General features: G+C 36.2%; 1 protein-coding gene across 2 annotated transcripts in view; it reads left to right on the forward strand.

Moving 5' to 3' along the window:
• The window catches only part of LManII (Lysosomal alpha-mannosidase II), a 28,719-nt gene extending 13,090 nt beyond the window's left edge, over positions 1-15,629 (forward strand). Inside the window, exons 8-21 of one of the 2 annotated variants that reach the window (XM_045745361.2) lie at positions 1,939-2,072; positions 3,266-3,485; positions 4,387-4,580; positions 5,232-5,434; positions 6,113-6,339; positions 6,701-6,784; positions 9,078-9,222; positions 10,233-10,350; positions 10,616-10,716; positions 11,111-11,247; positions 11,487-11,635; positions 12,612-12,747; positions 13,590-13,739; positions 14,068-15,629. In XM_045745361.2, the coding sequence (XP_045601317.2) occupies positions 1,939-2,072; positions 3,266-3,485; positions 4,387-4,580; positions 5,232-5,434; positions 6,113-6,339; positions 6,701-6,784; positions 9,078-9,222; positions 10,233-10,350; positions 10,616-10,716; positions 11,111-11,247; positions 11,487-11,635; positions 12,612-12,747; positions 13,590-13,739; positions 14,068-14,307 (2,238 nt within the window). In that variant the 3' untranslated portion in view covers positions 14,308-15,629. The remainder of the gene's footprint in view (positions 1-1,938; positions 2,073-3,265; positions 3,486-4,386; positions 4,581-5,231; positions 5,435-6,112; positions 6,340-6,700; positions 6,785-9,077; positions 9,223-10,232; positions 10,351-10,615; positions 10,717-11,110; positions 11,248-11,486; positions 11,636-12,611; positions 12,748-13,589; positions 13,740-14,067) is intronic. The other variant, XM_045745360.2, reaches the window with a different exon arrangement.
• The last annotated feature ends 5,188 nt before the right edge of the window (positions 15,630-20,817 follow it).

Here is a 20,817-nt window from a genome sequence, read left to right on the forward strand (position 1 = left end):
GATTTTGCATGGGTGAATTTTGTTAGTACTGTATATGGGTTCAGATGGGGTTAACACGGAATAATGTTGCTAATTTACGCTAATCTACAGGTGTTTTACGTTCTCTGGAAATTATCAGAGTCAGTCACATGTAACATTCTTCTGTTTTACAAATATTTTGAATGTGCATCATAGCACATTCCAACCATTAGGGACATCATTATGTGCTGAGATTGCGATGAATAAGTAAGTAAGAGTAGAGTAAGTAAGCATTAGAGTAAGCATTAAAATTATAATGTTAAAATAGGCATTTGATTAAGTAAAAAAATTGAAAAAAAGGGCCTTTGGTTGTCTGGAACTTAATTAAACCATTGTTCCCAATATATATAACATAAACTTTTATTTGTCAGTTTTTTTATTTACTCTATATAATTTTTCCAGGGACATAATCCTCCCTTTGAAAATTGAGGGCCACTTACAGTACATGTTATAATTCCTGTTGTCAGGGACAGGAAGCCTGTACTTATGTTTATCGAGATACCCTTAGGCCCACTGTTAATCTTTCCCTGTATGAAATCCACAATAGTTCAGGTTAAGGGCCTGCCCAAAACGCTATGCGTGTTACTGGCTTTGCAAGAATGTAAGAACACCAATGTTATGTGCGCTCACAACCCACTGTACCTTTTTGTATATAATTAAATAAAGTAATTAATAATAATGTATAGTTGCCTAACCCCTAACCCCTGGGTACCTATTTTCTACTTGGTGAACAGAGGCATCAGATTAGAGGAAACATGCCCATCGATTTCTGACTGGCCTAGGTCCGTTGATTGTGAGTCTAGGACACATCACTGTGCTACCTAGAGCCCTTCTGTATTATATATTGCATTAATTAAGATATGTTGATAGCCTAAAATGTCAGCATTCCTTTACAGTTACATAAGACTTCACTTTCCATTATAACAAATTTATAACAATTACAATATTTATATTGAAATAGGGTTAGTCATAAAAATAACCCCTATTGCCTCAGTTATTTTATGTTTTAAGGGAAATTATATAACAATTCATGTAGAATGATGCCATTAACATCTACACTTGCACACATCTTAACATGTTTTACAATTGCTTTGCCTAGTCTCTGTGGTGTAGTGGTAAGACACTCGCCTGGCGTTCCGCGAGTGCTTTGTCATGGGTTCGTATCCTGGCCGGGGAGGATTTACTGGGCGCAAATCCTTAACTGTAGCCTCTGTTTAACTCAACAGTAAAATGGGTACTTGGTTGTAAAAACGATTTTTTGCGGCAGGGATCGTATTCCAGGGACCTGCCCAAAACGCTACGTGTACTAGTGACTGTACAAGAATGTAACAACTCCTGTATATTTCTAAAAAAAAAAATGTACTTTTTGTAATGTGTCTAATGCTTTTTAAATTATATTTATAATTTTTTTCTTAAATGCTGCTTATAATGAAGAAAGCACTTAATGGCTGCATCTTGACTATGAAAGATGACCTTCTCGGTCTGCAAGTATAATTTATAAGACATGGACATGCTGGTTATCAGTAGGTAAGTGCTCTCATGTAGTTAGGCACACTGTGAAGGCCGGATTATACAGTACTGTACTTGTACTTCTACAACTATAAGGTAAGTTGGTTTTATTGCCAGACATCGTATCTAGAATGTATTTTCAAGAGCCTTATATTTTGGGTATTGTAGCTTCAAAAGGCTTATTTGGCTTTTATTGTCAAATTTTGTATTTTGGTAAAAAAATTCTATATCAACAGTTTATAAAAACTATAGTAAATTTTTTAGAAAATAAATTCGTCTTAAAGACCAAAACATCCCATATCTGTCTCTGCAATACTATTTTTTGTTTATTGTAGTAAAAGTATGACAGTATTAGTTACTCAATTATTTTGACCTCTAAAATTCTCAAGACTTGGTGCAAATGATTCTTAGGTTGAGAGTTTCCTGAAGATTGCAGAAGATCAGGCTAATGCCTATGCCAGCAACAACATAATCATGACAATGGGTATGGATTTTCATTATCTTAATGCCCATGCTTGGTACAAGAATTTGGACAAGTTAATAAGGTATGTTGAAGCTTCGTAAAATTTCTAGTGTGTTAATCAAGCAATGTTAGATGAGTTTATTGGGGTTCTTTGTACAAGAGTAATGTCTGAAATTTTCTGTGAAGTTTTTAATCCATGTGCAGATACAATAATACATTTAAGATTATCCATAAGATAATCTATTTGAGTCTCACATTATAGTCTTTATTGTACAGTTGGCTTCATTGCCAAGTCACAACTGGGGATCCCAGGTTCAATTTCCAGGAGGTACAAAAATAACTGGGCACATTTCCTTTTACCTGTCATGGGACAGGCTTCCTGTCCTCTACAAAATTAATTGTGTGATTTACCAGAGCCTCAAAGTGAAGCCTCAAAGGATTTTAAGTGAATCTCAATGTTTCTTGTTTCAGGTATATTTTTCAATGCTGTACTATATTTTTTATATGTATGAATGTATAATAGGTTGTGTTATGAGAATTTTTCTTTGATCAATTAGTACATTCTTGTAAAGCCACTAATATGCATAACATTTCTGGCAAGTTTTAAAGCTATCCAAGAATATGGCAGTAAATATTAAGCTATAAGTTGAACAATCAATCTTAAACAGAGAAATCAAACTAGTGATGGGAATACAATACAAAATTGTAGTACAGCTACAAGCAGTCCCCAACTTATGAACAGGATGCATTTTTAAAAGATAGCAATGTCTTGCTTGTGGAACTATGCATTTTGAAGAGTAGAGAGATTTAATTGGTAAAGGAAGAGGCAATAGAAGGTGATGATACATGGAGGGCAGAGATTGGTGAAGCATCTTCAGTGTCACTGGTTGCTGTAGATAGTTAAAACTTTGTGTCCCTGATGATACAGTAACACCTATTAAACTCAGTCTCAGCAAAATTAAAGATACTGTACCATTCGCACCTTATTTTTCCCATGCTCTATTGGAGAAGTTAATGAGTGAAATCTAAGTTCAACCTGCAACACAATGGCTGTGTACCAGAATAACCTGTCTAAAGAAATTTCACAATCATTGTCATTGCAGCTGAATGATGAAGAAAGGAACCTTGGGGCTGTGATCCAATAGCGATGTCAAGAAATTTCCAGTATTGTATCATTGTTTGTCCTTGTAGATTTCCTATAGAGTATGTGTTGTACATGAAATAATGCAATTTTAAAGTTTAAAATAAATAATTTTTTGACAATCTCATTCTCAGATATGTGAATGAAAGACAGAAAAATGGGTCAAAAGTGAATGTGTTTTACTCCACTCCATCCTGCTACCTGAAAGCTCTGCATGATGCTAACATTACATGGCCAACCAAGACCGATGACTTCTTCCCATATGCCTCTGGCAACCACTCGTACTGGACTGGCTATTTCACCTCTAGACCAGCTTTTAAAGGCTACATCAGGCAGACTAACAATTTCTTGCAGGTAAAGAAACTAACTGTACCAGCAGAGCAGGCATGAGGAATCCTCTTTTTAGGAACATAATTGGTATTTCCATTTCTATTGTTTAAAATAGGTAAAATATATCTTAGGCTATTACCTAAAAATACTAAAAAATAAGTGGAAATTAGTGCATGTTGGGAATAAATGGGGTATATAAAATTTGATGAATGTAAATGATAAAAGTATATCAGAAAATTACAGATATATAAATTAGTTTAAATTTGTTTTGAGCGTATTCAAGAGAAGACTGCTAAAAGTTCAAGTTAACAAAAATAATATACAGATAATTGTGGGGAGGAGAGAGAAACTGAAGTGTGTGAATTAAGTAGTTAAAGATCAATAACTAGTTCTAGGTCAATATGTCTACATATCTAGGCTCTGTTATTTACAAAAAAAGAAATTTGTTCAATAGTTAAGAGTGAAGTGAGGTAAGAAAGATGTCTGGTTCTATCAAAGTTCTGATGCTGTCAAAGTTCCTGATGCTGATGCTATCAAAGTTCTGATGCTGTCAAAGTTCCTGATGCTGATGCTATCAAAGTTCTGATGCTGTCAAAGTTCCTGATGCTGATGCTATCAAAGTTCTGCAGCTATCAAAGCTGCAAGAAAGAGTGGTAGTGCTGGCCCTTAAGTATAGATGTAAGATGCTGGTGTTGTGTGAGCATTAAAGTGGAGAGCTGGCTTGCAGATAGAACAGTGACTGTCTATATATATATGCATGTTAACCGCTATCTCTATAATGGCTGTGACCAGGGCAGGAAGCTAGTTGCTTAAGGACAGGGGCATGTACATGAAAATAATCATCTCTTTTAAAGGCTTTGACTGTTACAACTAACCAAGTGGTAGCAACATGCTAAGATTATGATGTCAAATGTCATATCTCCAGGCTGTCAAACAAGTGTCATCCCTTCTTGGACTGGGTCAGGACTCACGGCTCGAAAGGCTGAAAGAGGCAATGGGCGTCATGCAGCACCATGATGCTGTTTCAGGCACTGCCAAACAGCATGTCACTGATGATTACTCACAAAGGCTATCACTGGGCATTACAGAATCTTTTGAGATGGTAGCAGAAGCGTACAGGTGAGCATGGATGCAAAGTGGTGACCAAATTGCAGGTGGTAGGAGTGTAAAAGTAGATATTGTATATAATCAGTCTGTGTCTGCTGAGGATGTTACAACTCTTTCAATTATTCACTAATGATTATAATTGTCACTAATTGTCTTTTTATTACATGTTATGAGTATGAATTTTTAGTTTCCAATAAAGTTTAATAAAGTTAGCATTGTACTGATTTTGAAAGATGAGCATTTACCTGCATCATTTTTTAATAAATTCATGAGTTACATTTTGCTTGATATACCAGTGTATGGACTTGAGGGGCACATAATGTTTGACTTTAGTATTGTATATACACTACAGTAATATTACTGGACATTTTACATGTCACACGTATAACACTCTGTTCATTCTCTCAGATTTTTATCCTTAAATATTGTAACTTTCTTTCTATCATTGTAATAGTTTATCAAAGTTAAAGGCTTCTAGTAATCTTTTCTATAAATGTTGTATTTTTCCTTTTTACCATTTTTGGAGAAATTAAATTCATTATACTGTACAGTATTAAATTATCTAAATAATTTAATAACATAAAAGTTATGTTTTGAGAATTCATTTGAATGCACTTCTTTTATTTAAAACATCATTAATTGCAAGAATTATTCTCATTTCAGCAAATTACAACAAAGTACTTCAGAGTTACAAGAAAGTATAGATTATATTTTCTGTCCCCTTCTCAATATTTCTTCGTGTCAAATCTCGGAAACATCATCAGCGTTCATTGTGACACTCTACAATCCTCTAGCCAGGCCACGTCAGTATTATGCAAGGATACCTGTTCCAGCTGATGTTGGATATAAGGTTACAGATTTTAAAGGTAAGCAGTCTCATTTCTGCTGAATTTAAAAAATACAGCTCAATAAAATTGTAAGGATAAATGTGGGGGACCTTTGACAAGCTGCTGGCTTCCTGTCTCTATCAAAGACAGGAATTTTCCATCACAGGGTTATTAACCCATGGAACTGACTACCTACTGAAGCCGTAGCTGCCAAAACTGTGCTGGATTTCAAAACCTACCTGGAAAAGTTCATCGTGTCAAATGGGGGGGGGGGGGACTTCAACAAGCCACCGGCTTCCTGTCCTCATCGAGGCCACTAGGGTTACTGGCCCTCAGGTAAATCATGTAAAGCCACTAGAGAGAGATAGTGGCCTTCAGGTAAATTCAGGTAAATTTTTATCTTATGGCTAACAAAAATGATTTAAGATTAATGTGTGGGAATGATAATACATTTGAAGCAAATACAGTACTTAATAATACTAATAGAATTATGTAAGCTAATACTATATACAATGTGACTTTGCTTGAACAGGTTGCGATGGAATGGAACTCTTGTTGGGCCAGAAAAATTTTCTAACAAACTCTTGGTGAGCCAGAATATGCTATCCACTCCACCTTGCAGTTAAAATAAACCTTGCATTTTGTCCCTAATTACATAGCATAAGAGTGCATATACAGTGGACTTGATCTTCATGTGACATATCCATGTTTTGACAGGTAATGCCATAGAGGCACAATTAGTACCTCTACCCGAGTCTGTGTTATCCATCCCAGGCCGTAACTCAACAGCCAAGTATGATTTAGTATTCATAGCAGAGGACATTCCTCCACTTGGTTTTCTTCAGTTCCACATACAAAGAACAGCAAACATACGTATCCACAGACAGCAAAAGTCTAGTATCCGTGTGCCACATGACAGTAATGAGATAAACATCGTCAACGAGGTGAGACATGTTAATATCTACTAGTAATTATACTTTAAGGAGCAGTTCTAATTTATATTGGAAATTTAATTACTGTATATATAAATATATGAATTCATAAATATATGAATTAGAAGCCCTTAAAATATTATCAAAGGAAGTTCTACACAGTTCTTCATACTGTTCATATATGTGAGTAAAGTAACAAATCACTGGTGGTAGAAGGGAACATTGTTCTACTTTTGTTGCATGCAATGCATATATACTCAGTTATGCTCAACTGGTCTTAGTTGCTTATCATATGCTTGTAACCCTCATAGTGTTCAACATTGGGGCTCATAATAGGTCTTCATGCATAGATAATATTTGGTTGTTTTCTTAGAACCTGGCCATAGGTATATCAGCACGTACTGGTCTTCTCGAATCTGTTGGGGTCATCACCTCTGATGGCATCAAAAATATCCTGGTAATGTATGAGTATTATCTCTTTTTAATGTACTGTATTTGTTTTGTTAAGGTATTGAAACATTTAGGTATTCAGAATAAAATGATGTAATTTTGTTGTATGCATTTTGATTTATAACACATATTTAAAGATCTTTAGTTTATTATGTACAATAATGCATTTCTAAATACTGTACATGCACAGTCAACTCTCAATTTTAATTGGATTTATAATACAGTACATAATTAGTTCTACACGAGATAAAAGTTGAAATCATTAAGAATTTATATGACCAATGTACTGTTCTACAGTATGTAATTTATCTTGGTACAAGTTCTTAGTGCCAACAGCTTCATATAATAAAAATAATAATAATTAATAATAATAATAGTAGTAGGCATCCATCAGTCTCAGGAGACTATGGAGTTGCACTGTGGTTGTTGGTCTGGAGTGGCCTCACCAGGGCACAAAGCCTGGGTAGGTTGATTCGGGGGAGAAGCTGTTACCCAGGCAAATAAGTCTGGCAAATAAATCAAATGTTACCCAAATAATAAGTCATTACTTTAATTATAAAAATTTAACAGAAGTACAGTACAGTACTGTTAATCTTAAATTTAATACGGTAGTTAATACTAGCGGATATATTTTCGTTAACAAGTTCGTGAGTACATACATACTGCTTTTTTATTTCACTGTCAATATTTTTGAAGTACTGTACTAGGAAAAGGTGGTGATTATCAAAATTGTATAGATGGAGTTATATTTTCTATAATACTCTAATAGGTCAGTTAGTAGAACAAAGGTTCTTAGGTAAATGTCATATAATATAATTCTGTAGACTGCAATACTAGCAACCAAATTGGATGGTTGAAATCATAAGTGGATTCTTTTTTAGTTCATTTTTTTTATTTATAGTGTGTTTAGTTTGGTGATACAAAAGGTAGTGTCATCAGGAAATAGTATTAAATAAATAAATAATAAATAAATATGTTTATTCAGGTAAGGTACATACATACATACAAGTGATGTTACATTAATGGATTGATATATTGATAGAGCTAGTACATACAATGCCTAAAGCCACTATTACGCAATGCGTTTCGGGCAAGAAAAACATTAATATCTAGAACTTAATACTAATTGAGCATAAAGAATAAAAAGTGTTGAGAACAAATACAAATAAAGATAAAACAAAAAAAAGAAGGGGGAACATGACTGAAAAAGCAGCACAAATACAATAGGTTGACAAACAGTGTTGATTAAACAAAAAAAAAAAATTACAGACATGGGTTGACAATAGAGGAGTGAGGTAGGTTACAGGGAATTTATTAGGTAGTGTTTAGTTTTTATCTTAAACTGGTTGAGAGAGGTACAGTCTTTAACATGGCTGGGAAGGTCATTCCACATTCTGGGTCCCTAGATTTGTAGAGCATTTCTAGTTTGATTAAGTCGTACTCTAGGAATATCAAAACTGTATTTATTTCTGGTGTGGTGCTCATGGGTTCTGTTACAACCTTCAATGAAGCTTTTGAGGTCAGGATTGGCATTACAGTTCAGCGTTTTATATATGTACAATACACAAGAGAGAATGTGCAGTGACTTAATATCTAACATATTCAGAGATTTTGAGAGATTTATTGACTTAAGGTTAAGTGTTTCAGGCAAATCATTGATATAAATCTAGGGTCAAGTATGCTACCTTGGGGTATGCTTACCTGTAAATGATCACCTGGATTTACAAGGAGTGAGATATATCTCTAGGAGTTCCTCCTCATATCCATTATACCTGATAAATTTATACATGCCCATGTTCTACTTTATTGTTATACTTGATCGTGAAGTTATAAGTCAAGATTACTTCCATGGCCGTTGCTTCAAATGTGTTTCGTTCATTAACCTAACAGTGTTTAAGGGAGTGAAATGTGCACATGTGTTAATTTACAGTATATGTTTATTTGTGTGAATTGTTTATTGATATCTTATTTTGAGATGATTTCGGGGCTTAGCATCCCTGCGGCCCTGTCCTCGACCAGGACTCCCGTTTGTTACACGTTCCCAGGAAGCTGCCTGTAGCAGCTGTCTAACTCCCAGGTACCTATTTACTGCTAGGTAAACAGAGATATCAGGGTGAAAGAAACTGCCCATTTATTTCCGCCTCCACCAGGGATCGAACCCTGAACCTCAGGACTACAAATCCCGAGCACTGTCCACTCAGTTGTCAGGCCCTTTTATACCTCACAAATATTTTTAATTTTAAATGCTGTACTGTATGTTTTGACCACTTACTTATTTTAACGCATTTGATGTTGTGTAGGTAAACCAAACTTTCCTGTGGTATGCTGGAATGAGTGGTAACAATGACAACGAAGAAAGCAGAGCATCTGGTGCCTACATCTTCCGGCCAAATAACACTGATGCACTGCCCATCGCATTACAAGCCAACTTTACTATTGTAGAAGGTCGGTTCTAGTTTTTGTGCTATAACAAATATTTCAGTTGTGTTTTAACATAAATGAGTTGCATTGTCAGTGCTGTAAAACCTGCATTTAGTGCCATTAACACTGATGAGAATGTGAATAGCTGAACAAATCCACAAGGGCCGTGACGAGGATTTGAACCTGCGTCCGAGAGCATCCCAGACGCTGCCTTAATCGACTGAGCTACGACATGATCAAAAGTGAATAGCTGAATTTTAACAAAAATTTATATTCAGTTTCATTGAGTAGTCAATAATAAAGGATTTAATATATCTAATTCCTCGAGGGTTCTTCTTACCACCTCCTTACTGACTACAATAGTGTCTAGTGTTGCTCCTTGGCATCTGCAGTCTGCTATCTTTGATTATTCTTTTGTTATGGGTTGTAGACCTGAATTCATTTGGTGAGTTCCTCACTCACCTGGTCACTTTCTGCAAGATGCTTTCCTGTATCTTCTGTACTGTATATGATTATGAGTCAGTTTTGGCTGGTTCTTGGTTTTTGTGATGTTATTTTCAAATTTCTGCTCTGCTGCAATCCTGATTCTGGTGTATGCATTCTACACTTTGGATCTTGTTTTTGAAGAACCATCTCATGAACTTTGTTTTAAACTTGGATATTTTCCATTCAAGTTTTTGCACTGTTGAATAGATAACTTTGCCTTTGTTATGACCTATTAAAAAGAAAAAAGCATGAGATTCAAATGTTGTTTTGTTTTTTATTATTACAGTAATTACCATTATATTACCGCTTGAAGTTAATATGATTACAGTATTCTCATCAAACTGTTCATAAAGATGAAGCTGTTGTAGAAAAATTAGTTAAAATAAATACATTATTAACAAAATTTTAATGTTCCTTACAACAGCCAGAAGTTGGAATGTTTTCTTGTTTTGTTTATTTGAACTGTGGCATTGTAAAATGATTGTGTAAGCATAACTGACTATTTTCATAAAACCATCCCAACGATGACTCTTTTGACATGTTCTCAGGCCCAGTGGTGGCTGAAGTACACCAAGTATGGGCACCATGGTTGAGTCAGGTCCTCAGGCTCTACAAGGGACAGCAAGAACTGGAAATGGAATGGATTGTTGGATCAATACCTATTGAGTAAGTAGTAGGAGTTATGAAATAAGATCTATGCTCTACCACTCACAGGATGTGTGTAGAGTGTACAATAAATTAACTGCCACTGGTGGCATCAGTCAATCATAAGAACACGAGTATAGAAGAGTATTTTTATTAAACGCCATATTTTTACTCTCGTGAATCTGGTTCTCACATTTTTTTGTAATATACAGTACTCGTGTCTAATAATGTGTCCAGCTAGTAGTGTAAACACTCATATACTGTAAATCTTTTTCCATCCTGACAGAGATGGCATAGGAAAGGAGATCGTGAATCGTGTAGTGTGGCCAGGTGTTAACACTAGCGGCACTTTCTACACTGATTCCAATGGCCGGGAAATACTAAGACGTAAGAGCTCCTAATACTCTTATTTATTCATGCTTCACTGCCTTTATCCTTTTCTTTTTCTTTTTTTCTTTTTATGGAAAACATTTCTCCTAAGATTAGACAATTCCTACCAATCACATCTTCTAAACATACATTATACCACACCCATACCACATCATGCTGTGTTAACACAACTGCTCTTTAATAGTCATCGATGAAACTATGATTCATTTTGCTTTTGAAGTAAAGATTTATGTATCATTAATTTATTGAAAAGTAATGTTAAGAAGAACCTAATTTCTCATTGCTACTTTTTCTAATTTTTTTGCAAGAAAATATGCACCCAAATTTTATAGGAACCTTAATATCAACATTAAGAACAGACAAATTTATTGACAGATATTTACATTGTCAGGGGTTAAGAACTATCGTCCAACATGGAAATTAAATAACCAGGAGCCTGTTGCTGGTAACTATTATCCTGTGAACTCTAGACTCTTGCTCAGTGCTGGACCTTCCTTCCGGGCTGCCATTCTCACTGACCGCTCCCAGGTGAGTCACTTGCTGTTTAAATAGGGGTTATATGATAATATTATATACTGCATTTCACTGTATTATATTTAGCCCCATAAGGATTAGAGGATTGACCGTACTTATCAAAAGTATGTTAATGCTCATTTTAGTATGTTTGTAAGTTTGTTTGCACTTTAGCCTTTATGTGAACAATAATTTTATAAGAATCCTAATAATCATATACAGTTAGTAAGTCAGTATTTTTCTTCAAATGACAGGGTGGAACATCCTTAGGGGATGGCCAAATGGAGCTGATGGTTCACAGACGCCTCCTCCATGATGATGCGTTTGGAGTAGGTGAAGCACTAAATGAGACAGCCTTTGATCAAGGTCTAGTAGTACGGGGCAAACACTACCTTGTCCATAGGTAAGTGCTAACCATTTGTTATTCATCCCTGGTAGGCAACATTACCTTACTCATAAGCATAGCAGAAGAAAGAAAGAAAGATAGTGTAGTAAGATATGAAGTTATTTAAAAAGAATGATAATTTCTCTGAAATTATAGCAATGGGGTCATGAATAAGGAAACATGAACTTTAAGAGCTGACTAAAAATTCACTGCAAATTTCCTGTTAGCTTTAAGATTTGCCTGAAACTCTATGCATGTTACGGTCTTTAAGAGAATGAACCATTTATGTGACATATTGAAAGTTGCAGAATGGCACTAAAAATTTGTATTGGTGTGGATTTAACAGATAATGTTATAGATGAGAATTTGTTACATGTACCATGAATATAAGTGGTGATATTTCTCTTCGTGGCAATTTATATGTATTTGGTGAATGGTATTGTATGGTTATGTGACAGTTGAAACTGTAGCGTTTGGGGGTCCATAAACATGCGTTACAAAGCATAACTGATGTAAGAAAAATTAAATTAATATGTTCTGTGTTACATACATGTTAAGTAAGTAGGAGAAGCCATTTAATTTACAAAGTCATTGAGAATGAATATGATATTAAACAATGAAACATACTATACAGTACAGTATTGGAATTTTTTTACGTATCTAGTATTAAATAATACTCTGTGATAAAGATTAAAAAGGATTAACAAATTTCACACTAGTAATTACTTAGGTTAATGATTCAGTGCTCAATTTGCATAGAAACATTGCTGATAAAAGTGAGAAATTTAAGTGAATTTGCATGCCAATCACTGGATGTCTAGCAGCCCCATTAAGGACAAGAAACCATATATAGGAAGCTTTAGCTGACGGCTATTTTGAGTTCTCGACTGCATATTTGTAATCTTTGAAAAACCTTGTACAATATACAGTACAGTACTGTATATCCAATCTGAAATCAGTTACGGCAGTATATAACAAATAATTTCTTCCTCAGTGAATTTGCTACTCCGGATTGTGATTTTGGGTGTCTGCATCGTAGTCTTGGGGAGCAGCTCATGTTGCAGCCTCTTGTCTCCTTTACCCGCACTTCTGCTTCTGCCTACACTTGGAAAAATACCTTCATTACCAAGGTAAAGTAAGCAAATAATTTATTAATTTTGTTATTACAGTACTGTATTATTGTTACTATTATTATTATTGTTATTAGTACTGTACTGGGAGCTAGGATCAGAATCTGGCTCTTATGTGGTAAGGAGAGCAGCTTAAATTTTCACAAGTACTGAGTCTGACAGATAGTGCTCTCAAGTATTCTCCTCCTCCTCTAATGACATATTAAGAAAATATACTTTAAAATTTAAAAATTAGACTTTATTACAGACTTTATATACAAAAACTTAAAAAATTACCTTAAGACTAAATCACCAAAAGTTACTACAAGACACTGCTGTGTGCATAATTACTACAATTTTTTTTAGTAATTAATAATGCAAGTTAATATAATTTAAATCTACTTATGAAAATAACAAATTGAGCAAAAGTTGAGAGGAAGAAAGATACACAAAACAGAAGGTGTATTGGTAGTTTTAAATGTATTACTGTACATTGTTGGTTGTATGAAAATATACTGTATATCGTACTAGGGTAAGAAACAGAGGATATCTTCTTCAAACCATAACTTGTTTTATGTTAGCTTCTAGGCAGTATATTAATCTACAAGCCATGAAACATAAAACACATACAACAGTGAGATGATTTTCAGAAATGGAGTAGACTTTTCAATAACAAGCCATCTGTAACAATAACTTTTAAATGATATAAAATTTCCTGACAGAGCCACCACTGTTAACCTATATATTATAGGCAAATCTGTCATACTTTTATGCACCATACCTAACCCCCAGCCACACTGTCTCAGAATCATATGGATATTTATTCATTAAATCCATCCATTAATAAAGCTTTTCTTGTTTAGTGGAAAGGCCTGAAGAGTTCTCTGCCAGCCAGTGTTCACCTGCTGACACTGGAGCCTTGGACGGGTGGCTCCCTCTTGCTGCGACTGGAACATATGTACGAGACTCATGAAAGTGCCAGCCTCAGTGATCCTGTTACTGTCAACCTCCAAGTAAGTTCATGTTCTTATGTATACTGTATTTAAATAAAGTGGCACCGGGACTTACGACTGCCCTTACTAAGGAATTTTTCGAGTTACAACGTAAATTTTGTCAGAAAATGCGACTTGACTTACGATCTTTGCCTCGACTAGCGACTTTGTTGATACACGTATGAGTTGACCAATTGCGTGGTTTCTGGTGGCACGGCCGACCCAGCTGTGGCTCAGTCGAGGCCCCACTGTAAATTTAAATAAAAATTATTACAGTATTATTATTATTATTATTATTATTACTATTATTATTATTATTATTATTATTATCTACCACTTTTTTTCCTAGGATCTGCTTGCTGACTGGGAGATTGTGTCTGCTGAAGAAACTACACTTTCTGGAAACCTTCTGAAAAAAGATGAAAACCGCTTTGAATGGAATGTTAAATCTTCGCACAAATCTAACCGTGTATTATTCGGTCAAAATTATCCGCAGGCACATGGTGGTGAGGATCTCACTATAACTCTTAATCCCATGGAGATTAAAACTTTCATTATTACAGTGAAGAAGGTTACCTCACTGTTCTAACACACTAACTCAAAGGCCACTTCAGACTTCTAGTGTCATCTAATGTCCTTTACTTTCACACATTACTAATGCCACTTCTTTTGTTGGTACACACTGCTGGCATGCTCAATTTCTAGTTCCATTTTACATTATTAGTGTCAGTTTATACTATCAGTAACATCCCATACTGTTCATTATTGGAGTGCACAATTCTCTTACCAATGGGGCACCAATATGCATAATTCAACATTGATAATGTTGATCCAACATTGATAACATTGATTTAATGTTGAATTAACTCTTGGATATTGTGCCCACTGGGCAGGTAGTGCATAAACACAATGAAACAGTCAGTAGTTAACACAGTGAAACAGTCCTTGCTGTCTTAACACATGGGCACACTAGGCAGTTACCCAGGGGGTCCCACAATTCTAGGGGCCCCATGTTGCTCTATTGTTCATAATTCTTTTGGTAGCGTGAATAATTACTTGACCTCCCATTGGAAAGGCTTGGGATTCAAATCCATTTTATAAATATATTTATAATACAAATATTTTGTGCATAACTAATTAAAGGTAACCCTGCACTTTAGCAGACGGTGGTAAGAACTGTAACTATCAAAAGAAGGCACCAAGCCGGCTATGTAGCACCAGCACAGCTGATGGTGGTGTGAGTGTGGGTCTGGTATCTCAGTGTGATCACTTTACCCTGAGGATGGGCTGCACTCTTCACACATAGTATAACTTCACACATGATATAACTCTTCACACACAGTATAACTCTTCACACACAGTATAACTCTTCACACATAGTAAAACTCTTCATATATAGTATAATTTCACATCAGTATAACTTCACACACAGTATCACTTTTGACACATTATAATTTTGCACAGTATAACTCTTCACATACAGTATAAATATTCACACATAGTATAAAAAGCCCTCTACATTTTATATCATTATACATATAGTAACTTTGTAACATAAGTTATGGATTACTGTAAATTTGTATTAAGCAATTAATTTGATTATATCTGCATTCATTTTGATTTAATGATGCTCTTCAAAAAGCTGCGGTTACTCTGTGGAGCCACACAACTCCTTGAAAGAAAAACATGCTCATTATAATACATACACAGTAACACGTCCAGTTATATATGTATCGTAATGTATTTCTGAGAAAACTGCATAATTATTGTAATGAATTTAATCTTACATTGTGCTATTTAGTTTTGCTGTCTGTTGGTGATTATTAATTAATTATGGGCAATGTTTTGATGGTGCAGCATGTTTTAGTTTTAATTTTGTTTGGAGGGGAGTTAATAAAATCTGAACTGTAACCATAGTTTTATTTTACCTGAATGGTACCTGAGGGCCGCTATATCTCTAGTGGCCTTGATGAGGACAGGAAGCCGGCAGTCTTGTCTTTTCATTACATACTGGACACCACTCTTTACATGTATAGTGAATGAAATAATGCAACTTCAAGCAGACTCCACAGTTTTCGTATTTAATACCTATAGTGATTATTGCAATTAGTACCTTCCTTTACCTCATCTTTCTCATATCTTTCAGTTATTTATTTTCTTGCCCATATTCTTCATAATCTACTTCCCCTTTCTCATGAGTTCTCTTTTCCCCACTCTCCTAATAAGTTTAGTAGGTAGTAGATGCGGGTGATTATAATCTTTCCACCGCTGCCCCCTGGATGTGGGGGAAAGGGTAGGGGTGGAAGGTGTGGTGGTGTGCATGATAAGCAATTCAAATTATGAAAATATGAAAGTTGTAAACATGAGTTGCTCAGCTTAAAGACTGTATGTGTGATTGTTATTGAACCTATTGTAGATATAATAATAATAATAATAATAATAATAATAATAATTTATTTACAAGAAGGTACAATGGGTTGGTCAAATTACATTTGAGTGATATTATTACATTCTTGCAAAGCCACTAACATGCATAACATTTTGGGCATGTCCTTAATCTAACATATCAGGTAAGGTGAAAAAGTACATTGTAGAAAGGTTTTATATGCTGCCAAGATGCTGCCCTGTGGCACCCCTTACTGTCAATGGTAGAGTGGGGGAGGCTATGCTATTGATGGTTACATATTTGTGTCTATTACTGAGAATAGGAACGAATATAGTCTAGGGCAAGGCCTCTGATACCATAGTAGTGAAGTTTAAGTAAGAGGTAGTTATAGTTTACCGTATCAAAGGCCTTTCTCAGGTCAATGAATTGGCCAATTGGGAACTCATTTTGTCAAGGGCCGTGTATATTATATTAAGCAAACTAATAATGGCATCATTGTACTCTTTTGGGAGCGGAAGCCAAACTGGCAGGGAGTTAATATGTTGAGTTTGCATTGCATATTCAATGAACTGTAACTAGCCTACCACAGCCGTAGCTTACTTATCTAAATGGATTTTGAGGGTCCGTTCATGAGCTCATCATGTCTCACCTTTTTCCAGTACCGCCCACGGTCGTATGAGTATGGGGTGAATAATCAATTAACACCCTCCCATTCCCTCTCCTTCTCTCATAATTATCTCTCCTCCCCCGAATTCTTTCTCTCCTCACTTTCTTTTTCCCGCACTTTCTCTCTCTGTTTCCCTGCTCATTGTTCACTTCCCGTCATAATCGCGACCACGCCCCGCCAATTGTCTCGGGTCCGGCCAGCTAGCGGGCCTCGCTCGCTGGAATATTCAGCCAGAGATCAAAGGTCAAGCGCCATGCAAGTTCGTTCATCTCCATAGCTGGTTAAAGAACGAATATCGGGGTGTAGTTGAACATGGGCATTCAAAATGGGGTGTAGTGTGTACCTGGGGCACTCATAATAGTGTGTACTTGGACACATACTGGAGTGTAAGGTGTGTCTGGACACTAATACTGGAGTATACTGTATGTGAACACTCGTATTGGGGGTGTAAGGTGTAACGTGGCATTCGTACTGGATTGTACCTGTACCCAAATACTTTTAGGGTGTACCTGGTCACTCATGTACAAGGGTGTACCTAGGCATATGTCCGAAACGCCACGCTTAACTAGTGAGTTTATAATATACAAATTATGACCTACTATGTAATCTTTGTAATCTGGTTCCCTATTTGTTATAAATAAATTATTATTATTATTATTATTATTATTATTATTATTATTATTGACCTGGGTACTCATACTGGTGTGTATTGTGTACCTAGACACTCATTTTGGGACGTAGTGTGTATCCTGTTCACATAACGGGGTGTAGTATGTGCCTAGACTCGCGAATGTGTTGGGAGTAGCCAGTGGTGTACCCACCCTAATATGCTGAGGTTTACGGTGTGTTAGATCTATTAAGTATTAGCTGGTAGAGAGAGAGAGACAATACCCTATGATAGTTTTCCAGAAGCTAGGAATATTTACCAGGTTTATGTGACAATAGGTTGTAATTTGCTGCTGAGAAAACTCTGGGGACGAAGGTAACTAGACAGTATGATATAACTTCTGGGTCATGTATATGGATGAATAGCAATAAATTGTATTCGGTTATAAAGGTTTACATTTTAGGGGGGAAGTCTGATTCTTCAGTAGCCATGAAGAGCCACATACTAACCCTAGCAAGCAATGCCATAATATATGCATCTAAGAAGCTTATGGCATCTCTTACGTGCCCACCAACAGTGGTTGCAAAAAAGCTACTCGGAACAAGTTCCAAGTAGCACGGGCTATGGTGAGCCCGTAAAGAGGAGCTGTCTTTGTCACGACACTTGAAGGAGGAGCCGTCTTTGTCATGCCACCTGAAGGAGGAGTCGTTTGTCACGTCGCCTGGGAGATGTATCGTCTTTGTCACGTCTCCTGTGAGGGAGGAGCCAAATTTATCACGTCTCCTGTGAGGGAGGAGCCATCTTTGTCACGCCACCTATGAGGGAGGAGCCAAATTTATCACGTCTCCTGTGAGGGAGGAGCCATCTTTGTCACGCCACCTATGAGGGAGGAGCCAAATTTATCACGTCGCCTGTGAGGGAGGAGCCATCTTTGTCACGCCACCTATGAGGGAGGAGCCGACTTTATCACGTCGCCTGCGAGGTAAGAGCCCGGTGACCTTAAGAATTACTGCTTGCTGTTGATTACCTGCTGCAGGGGGGGGGTAGATATAGCCTAAGCTACTCTATTCCTTAGAGATGCATTTTTTCTTGTCTCAATAGACATACTTGAACTTGAACTTACCTGCTGCACAGTGTTTCCGAAATATAACCGCGTGCGGGTCGGCGGATTAATGTCTGCGAGTTATAAGCATCCCATTTGAGGACGACGAACCGGAAGCAGGCGTTGAAGGCTCTATACCCTCTGCTTTATACCCATCGATACCATCACTAACTCTCACATGCGAGATCATGTCAGTACCTATTGAGATCTTATATTCAGCATCATTCTGCTTTGGATTGGTTCTTGGGCCAACAACTACTGTGTTATAATTGTGACCAGCACCAATGATAAAATAAATTAACTATATTTAAAGAACATTTACAGGTCCAGATTCTATTATTGAACTGAAATTATTCGCTACATCACACGGAACTGGAATATGATATATACGAAGTAATTATACTAACTTCATGTGCTTCTATATATTATTTTTTGTTTCAGCCTGTTCTTGCTATTTATTTTTTTATTTTTGATATTGTACCTCTTATTAATCTTCTGTTATCTTCTTAGTATCCGAGTGAGGACAAGAATGCTACAGAGGCGGGACTGTAGAAGCAGGCCAGCGTGCCCTACATCCCCCGTCAGTATATCAATGTTGCCAGATTGGGCTACAAATAGCGAATTGGGCTACTTTTGAGAGCCCCGCGCTCCCAAATTTTTAATTTCGCTACTTGCTACTTTTTGGGCTAATTTATAAGCAAGATGTGCTAATTTGGGCTATTAAAGTTAAGAATGTACGATTGCGAGTTACATGAAAGTAACTAAGCTTTAAATAATTGTAATTAATAATAATTGTAAATATTAATTAATACTAAATAATATTATTTAATAAATTATTCCCAATTCAATGCAGAGTTTTCTTCCAAGCACAGAAACTTGTAAATATAAATACAAGATAATAGATAAATCGATAAATAAATAGACAACTTTCAAATATTGCACCAAGTAATGGCGAGAGGAAAAAAACTAGACAGTATACATTACATTTGAAATTAATAATGGATGAATGGTAATAAATTGGTGTATGTTTGTATGTATACCAGACAAAGTCCATTTAATGGCAGAATTTAGCCATTTTGTGTAAAAACTTTTATATCTCATATTATTAATTATAACTAATCGAAAAAAGTCATAGTTTGTATATACAAAAGATGAAACAGAGTCATGAGCTAGAGCGATGTGCTGAGTCCATAAGGAGGCCGAGCTTCCAGAAATACCTTCCTGTGATTGGTTGTTGCGGGGAATACCAACACCCTTTTATGAATAAAATTTAAACTAAGAAATAGGTCCTTGTGCACAACAACAAGGTTGTTGTGAAAAAGAACAACAATTTCTGTTTTGCACCTGACAGAAATCTCCATCTAACTGAATAATTTACTCGAATAAGAGGGCAGAGCAGTGTATCATTATTTGTGTCAAGGCAACCCCCAATAATAACGTCTCAAGTTAGGTAGCCAGCCCATGTTTCTGTAACACTCGTTACATCCTGTAGTATTTAATTATCACTATATTAATATTTTTAAATACTTAACATTTCACTTTTTAGGTAGATTAAAGTTGATGCAGAATGTCATAAGCAAGAATGGTGTGCTGAATAAAGATGATTTATTAAGTGGATGGAGCCTTTAGCTGATCCCTTCCTGTGATTGGCTGTTTTGTGAATGTCAACAAAGAATATCTACCAATGATATGTCATTTATTATGCACCCCATACCACTTGTGGGCGGAGCTTGGAACCTCCTACCCGAGCACAACAACCCACCTTATGGGTTGCTGTTTGGCTATTTATAGTGCGTTGGAAAAAATAGAGATGGCGTTAGTTGTATTTTGTAGGGTAATTTGTTATAAGTGTAATTTGATGTCAACAGATGGCGTAAGCTGTATCTTATGGCCATTATTGACCAGCCAGTTGATAGTGTTCTCTTCTGCCGACAGATAGCATCAGCTGTGTTATTAGTACTTCCGAATTCCCTTTAAACACTAATCTACAAATAAATCCATTGGCTTATGATAAGGTTTTATACCATTTAAGATAAGTATTAGATAACTGGAGTTCCGCAATTACTTTTATTTATCAACTGTTCAGGATATCATCATATCACGTCTTGTTAGGACGTACTGCTCTCGATTGATGAAGATTAAGCCACCCAAGAGGTGGCACGGGCATGAATAGCCTGTAAATACTGCTCTCTGGGAGCCGAGCGGACAGCACGCTGGATTTGTGATCCTGGGGTCCTGGGTTCGATCCCAGGCGCCGGCGAGAAACAATGGGCAGAGTTTCTTTCACCCTATGCCCCTGTTACCTAGCAGTAAAATAGGTACCTGGGTGTTAGTCAG

Source organism: Procambarus clarkii, chromosome 16 (assembly GCF_040958095.1).
Source record: "Procambarus clarkii isolate CNS0578487 chromosome 16, FALCON_Pclarkii_2.0, whole genome shotgun sequence".
NCBI classification, from domain to species: Eukaryota; Metazoa; Arthropoda; class Malacostraca; order Decapoda; family Cambaridae; genus Procambarus; species Procambarus clarkii.